The 6,604-nt window shown below is 65.0% G+C and overlaps 1 protein-coding gene across 1 annotated transcript; it reads left to right on the top strand.

Moving 5' to 3' along the window:
* Window positions 1-693, top strand: LOC148162957 (heat shock transcription factor, X-linked-like). The gene has a single exon (XM_088028898.1). It carries the CDS (start codon window positions 1-3, stop codon window positions 691-693), a length of 693 nt encoding a protein of 230 aa, XP_087885024.1.
* Window positions 694-6,604: the final 5,911 nt, after the last annotated feature.

The raw sequence follows: 6,604 nt of genomic DNA, 5'->3' as shown, positions 1-6,604 counted from the left end.
ATGTTGCACCAGTTACAGTTCTACAGGGGCCCCTCCTGTCAGAGAGACTGCCCGCACCTGCTGGTGAGGATGAAGAGGAGAGTGGGCGTTAAATCCGCGTCGAGGCAGACGGAGAGCGAGCCCGAAGCCCCGGGCGTCCCCCCGGCAGCACCTAGAGCCAGCCCGCGCCCAGAGGGAGTCCCGTCCTCTGCTGGGGACCAGCGGGAGCCGGTGAGCAGCCGACAGCGGGGCGGCCCCACCGCCCGGGGCAGGAGCCAGTCGGCCCCTCCGGCCACGCTCGGGGCGGCGGCCAGGCCCACCCTGACAGAGCCCCCCGCGGCAGTCGGCCGGCCCCAGGGTGCCCAGGCGCCCATCACCCTCGCGGCCGACGGGGCCGAGGCAGCGCCGTTCCCCTGGGTCTGTCTCCCCCTGCCTTCCGGGCAGGTGCACCCTTGCGGGCCGCTGCTGGGCCTGGCCGCCGGGCCCCCCGTGCTGCTCCCCGTGCCCACCACGCAGCTCCCCGGGGCCGGGCTGCTGCCCGTGTGCCACCCCCGGGCGCCCGGCGGGGCTGCTGCACCTGCCGCCCCCGGGACTGTGATTCCTCACCCCCAAAACCCCTTCCACTGCTGTCCGGACGGCCGCTGTTCCCCCAAACACCTGCCACCTACCGACGGGCCCCCCGAGTACCCCCACTGCACACACTACAGCAGCTAGGAGCGGTCTTGTCGTCGGAAAACAGGCAGGCCAATAACACGTTTCAGAAAGGGAGCCCTTTTCTGATGACCCCCCGTGCCCGTGGCCTCGGCGATGACCCCCCGTGCCCGTGGCCTCGGCGATGACCCCCCGTGCCCGTGGCCTCCGCGATGACCCCCCGTGCCCGTGGCCTCGGCGATGACCCCCCGTGCCCGTGGCCTCCGCGATGACCCCCCGTGCCCGTGGCCTCCGCGATGAACCCAGTGCTCGTGGCCACCGCAATGTCTCTTTCTCAGCAGCTGGCTAGCCCTCCGCTCGCTTTCTGCTGGCGTGGTGAAGAAGTAAGCACAACGCCCCTCCCGGCAGAACACAGGGGCCCAGGAGACCCCCGGTCGGGCCCCTCGGAGGCTCCGCATCCCGTGGTTAACAAGGCTCTTTATGGCGCTTGACGGGTACCAGAACCGAGCATCGGTGGCCTGGTGAGCACGATGGCGATGTTTTCCCGGCCAAGCAGGCACGTTTCCCTGTCGTGCTGGGGCCCTTGTGTGACAGGACCTTCACTTTACCCACGAGAAGAGGTCCAGGCTCTCCTCGTAAGAGGGCTACAAGGGGCCCTGACCGTTCTCCAGCGCCCGGGTGAGGGGGGGGACAGTTGCCGCCAGGGTCCTACAGCTTGTCAGTGCGGAGGGGGCTCGCTGGGGTCCGGACCACAGGATTTATGGTTGGCTCGCCTGCAGGTACAGGAGCTGGTGACATTCCCCCTTTTCCTTCCCGTTCCTTCTCTTCCTCTTTGGAACTAAAGACGTCGAGCGTGCCACGCTTCGACTTGGGAAGAAGCAACCTCTGGTTGCTGGGGTGTCCAGCGTCCATAGAATGCACGCTGTCCTCGCCGAGCCTCTTTTAAGGAGCGATTTTCTCAAGGAGCACCGGCATTCGGGCATCCGTGCTCTCACCGTAGCACCAAAGGGGCACAGACAGCGCAGGAAGGGCTCCGAAGCCGGGCGGAGGGAAAAGCAGCCGTCCACCCGAACAAGAGACACGGCTCTCCTCCACTCTCCACCGGACAGCGGGTGGGGGGGCCCCGTGAGAAGGGGGGAGAGCCCGCAAGAGAATGAGCACACGGCGACGGAGGAACAGGGGCACCCGTCACCCCGAGACTAGCGCTCAGGTGACCGCCGCCAAATCTAGCCTGCGCCAGCCTGCTCCCTGATGAACTGACGCTCACGAACGGGGCCTCCTCCCCTTTCAAAGCGTCATCAACCTGGGAACTCCCGAGCTCTTGAGAGCGGCCTTTGTCGTTTTCCCTCTGTATCGCGGACTTCCGTATGCCTCCCGGTCCCGAAGCCCAGACTGTTTGGACCACCACCGGCTCCTATAGACTCAAACCCGTGGGAAACTTGCTGACGTCAGCAAATCTCTACAGAAAGGGGCAGGTGTGCCCATCTGGCACCTCCACTGTCCGCGCTCCCTAAAGAGCGTGTGGCCGTTACGCACAAAGCCTAGACTGCGTGGGATGCCAGGGGCAGACCCGCCCCACGCTTCCTTCACACCACGCAGTCACGTCTGCCTGTCGGCCCTAACGCTGCTGATGGCAACGGGCTGGCCCCGAGCCCTCCTGGGCCGGGCCAGCAGGCAGCACTCGCAGCTCGCCCAGGAGGGAACTGAGCGTGAAAGGCTTCCCATGGGCTGGGCCCAGACGGCCAAAGAAAGTCTTGGAAACAACCTGTGCTCCGGGAAACAGGGGAGGGGCCGTGCAGGCCCAGAGCACTGCAGTTGACTTTCTTTTAAGATTCTATTTATTTATGAGAGAGAGAGAGAGAGAGAGCAAGCGAGGGCTGGGGGAGGAGCTGAAGGGCAGGCGGAGGGAGGGGGAAGGAATCCCACGCAGACTCCACGCTGGGCTCGGAACCTGACGCAGGTGGATCCCAGGACCCTGAGCTCATGCCCCGGCTGGAAACCAAGAGTCGGACGCTCAGTCGACTGAGCCCCCCAGGCGCGCCCTGGATCTTAACTTTTGTGCCCAGGATACCGTCCTAGGTGAGAGCATCTAGGAAAGTGAGAATGGATTCGAACAGCAAAGGCTGCGTAAGGAGGGCCGTGGGAAGTGGGCTCCAAAGTACCAGAGATGGGACCCTTGATGCCCAAGTGGTAGAGCCGGGCGGGTCTGGTGGCCGCGGGCTCACGTCCCACAGAACGCTGCCCAAGCCTCCTTCCTGCTGGGCTGGGGTCAGCTCTGTTCCTCAGTGGGCCCCCACCATCTCCGCTAGGCTCCCGTTCTCTCTGTCCCTCCTTGGGTGAAGGTGCCAAGCGGTGACGGCGGGAGCGGGGAGGAGCCGGAGCCTTTCCCCCACTGAACGGCCAACCCCAGGGGAAAGAAGTGCTGTCATCATCCGTCCCGGAGCGCGTGTCCTGTGGAGCCATGCGGGCCGTTTTCTGCCTGGGTGCCCTGGGGCGCGTGGGGAGGATTGAGGTTCACGCTCATCACGAGAGCCACCGTGTGAAACCCGGGTCACCAGTGCAGAGAGACCGCCCGGGTGCTCCGGGTCGTCGCCCCAAAGCAGGGCATGGGCTGTCACGTGGTTCTGTGACAGCACATGAAGCAGCGACCCCAGAGAGGGCTGTCTGAGAGAGGCACCAACAGCTGAGACCTCGTTCCCGAGCAAAGCCGTGGAAATCCCAGCTCAGTCCCCAGGAAGAGCGCTCCTCACCTAGTGCCAACCCCTCACACCAGGGCGATCCCCCAGCTGGGGACACAGGGCAAGGGCTGGAGAGATTCCCGAGGTCCCCGCTGGGGAGCGGGGCGGAGGGGGGAGGGGACGGTCCTGCCAACCGGGGGGCAGAGACCAGGGAGGCGGCGGGACGGCCTGCAGGGGCCAGCACAGCGCCCCACGCAAAGGAGGACCAGGCCCCAGGGCCCACAGGGCCTCCAAGCGCAGACCCCGGCCCCGAGTGTGGCCCGCACCCCCACCCCCCTCGCCCGACCGCCTCGTGCTTCCACCAGATACCGTGAGGCTCTGGACGCCTCAGTTTGCGAGGCGGGATCCGGAGGAAGGACCTCACCCTCCCCTTCCCAAATACACAAACCAGCTGAAAAGGTCCGCTCCACAGGATGACACTGCAGGTTCAAGTGTGGGAAGTGCAGGTCGCCACGCATCAATGCCACTGTTAGGAACCCATTTCGGAGACGTCCCAGGGCGCCTACGAATACAGGAGGACGCTACTGCAGAGTGTGAGTGCCCAACAGCTCTTAGGAAACGGCTACATCGCAGGGGCCGGGGACACCCTGGTTCCTTTGTTCTTGGCTGAATCCTGGAGGTTCGTCGGCTCTGACCTTCTTAGTTCTTCAGCTGGATTTGCAGTCAAGCCACGTCAGGCTTTGGGACCAAACGGGGCTCTGCCTCTGGTGACTGACGCCGGCCGGCGCCTTGGCGCCGAGCTCTCGGGGGACGAAAGTTGGCGGGGTTCGGCGGGAACCTTTATGAGCAAAGACGCCAAAACGAATCGTGCTCTACAGACCGACAGGCAGGGCTGATTAGAGCCACAGCCAGAGCCTGGTCCACACCTCCAGCACAAGCAAGGTCCCTGGCGCGGTGACAAGGCGCAGAGACGGGTCCCGGGCTACAGCCCTCGGCCTGGGGCAGAACCTCAGAGATGGGCAGGGGAGGTCCACGCGGTCACTGATCGATCTCGCCGACGGGCCCCCGGAGGTCGGGGCCCAGTGTGCTTCCCCCGCCCCCGGCCCGTCCCTGGGACCCTTGAGACACACACACACAGACACACACACACACACATACACACACACTCTCACACACACAAACACACACACACACACACACCAACCCGGCAGAGGAGCCTCTTTGCGCCCACAGTGGTCCTGGCAAAGAAGTCCGACCTGCTCTTCGGCAGACCCCCAACTTCTCCACTACCTCTGACATCTGTGATGGCCCAGGGGTCCAGCTTGGGGGTGGGGACCCAGGCCACCGGGAGGATGGGACTCGCGGGTTTTGTCCCAGCCCCGGCCCAGAGGCAGCCCCAGCCGCCCAGGAACCTCCCTGTGGATGGGGACAGGGCAGCCGGGAACCCACCTCCTCGGTCCACCGCCTTCTCCGTGGGGAGAGCCGGACAAACGGGGTCCCGGACCCAGGCCGCTCACGTGTTCGCCCACCCCCTCTCCCACAACTGAGGCCACCTCATGCCATTATGGACAAGAGGGGCCAGGAAAACCGTCTCTCCAGACCACCAGGGAAGGAGGCGCGCGGGGGCCTCGGCCTTTCCTTCTTCCCGAGGGCCGCGAAGAGAGTCAGGGGCCCCTCGGAGCGCTCGGCGCACAGCCGGGGCTGCCCTCACTGCCTCAGGCTGATGTGAGCCTGCACTGCCAGCCCTCTTACTTGTCACCTTGTCACCCATTAGGGACCCTGTCCTCCTGCCTTAGTGCCTATGAGGAGCACAAGGGAGGCGGGGGCACCGGGGAGACAGGAGCCTGGAGTAGCTTCCTGAGCGCCCCGTGGGGGGCGTTCTCCCCCGGGGGGAGGCTGCAGCCCGGCTTCTGTGGACAGCTGCCTCTGATCCCACCCCGAAGGCGGCGGCGGGGGCGGGGGGTGCCTTCTGTCCCGCCCCTTGGAGCCGAGGCCGCCAGCCTCTTTAGTTCCTCAGCAGATAGGCCAACAGCGCGGCACCTCACTGGCACTCCTGGGGAGGGCAGAATCAATGCTCACCGGGAGCGCCGCGCCGGAGCTTGTCGGGCTTACGTCTTGCCTGGGCGCTTGCTGAAAAGTTTGCACACCTTCTTGCTGTCCCAAGTAGGAGCGACGGTCCCCATGCACTCACTCCTGCATGGTGCGGGCCCTCACTCAAAAGAAACGCTCAGTTTGTTTGGGGCAACGATGGTTGGGCGATCCCCTCACAGCCACCTGATGAGGAGGCAGGGCAGCTTGTCGCCCCGCTGGTCGCCCCAGGGTGCCAGGCCGTCCCTTCAGCTGCTGTCGCACTTCGCTGGGGGCCTGCGGTTCTCACACAAGATGGGACGAGGCCCCCGAGCCCTCAGCACGAAGTCTCCACAGACTCAACGGACCGAGCTCTCACTGGTCCACGGCCTACGTTCTAGAAATGTGCTGGGTCCCAGCTGAGCCGGACGGGCCCCAGCCCGTCTGCTCGGTGAGGACAACGAGCCGCAGAATGGTCCGCCGCACGGGGGATGACTCAAGAGCACCGAAGGAGCCGGCGCAGCGACGGCTAAGGGCATGCCGCCTCCCCAGGGCACCGAGGGAAGCCGAAGACCTGGGCAGGACCCCTTGGCGTTTCCGGGGACCGGGGGACAGCCAGGGCCCTCTCCCAAACACTGCTGGAGCGGGGCTATGGGGACAGTTGAGCCTAGGTACCAGGGCTGCTATGTGCACGCCGAGCCCGAGGAGCCCTGAGTCTCCCCTGGTGGCAGCTCCCACGCCTGCTGCTCACCAGCCAACAGCGGGCGGAGGCCGGGGGCATCTCCTGAGAACCCTACCAGAGCCCCAAAGTGAACAATGCAAAGCCAGGCAGAAGTGCAGGAAGAAGAGGACGGTTCTCCAGTCGAAGCCGGAGACTTCACTACCCCGTGTGAGGGACCGAATCGTGTGTGCTCTTTCCAAATTCATACGCTGCCGCCCTAAGCCCTGATGGGCCTGCATTTGGAGAGAGGGCCCTTAGGGAGCTAACTAAGGGTAAAGGAGGTCATAAGGGTCATAAGCCCTAATCTGATGGCACTAGTGTCCTTGTAAGAAGAGGGAGACACAGCGGAGACCTCTCTCTCTCTCTCTCTCTCTCTCTGTCTCTTCCCCCCGCCCCATCGGTGAACAGAAAAGAGGCCACGGGAAGGGACACAGCGAGAAGGCGGCCTTCTGCACCCAGGGAGAGAGAGGCCTTCCGTCACCGGAAAACAAGTTTTCCGAGCCCTGGG

This window comes from Eumetopias jubatus, unplaced genomic scaffold (genome assembly GCF_037043125.1).
Source record: "Eumetopias jubatus isolate StellerSeaLion01/CBP00866 unplaced genomic scaffold, mEumJub1_p1.0 scaffold_11, whole genome shotgun sequence".
In the NCBI taxonomy this organism is placed as follows: Eukaryota; Metazoa; Chordata; class Mammalia; order Carnivora; family Otariidae; genus Eumetopias; species Eumetopias jubatus.
Note: the sequence above shows the minus strand (reverse complement) of the source record. Positions and strands in the feature narration are given on the sequence as shown.

What these genes read in the sequence shown, in the direction of transcription:
- LOC148162957 (XM_088028898.1), top strand. Translation starts at nt 1, where the DNA reads ATGTTGCACCAGTTACAGTTCTACAGGGGCCCCTCCTGTCAGAGAGAC.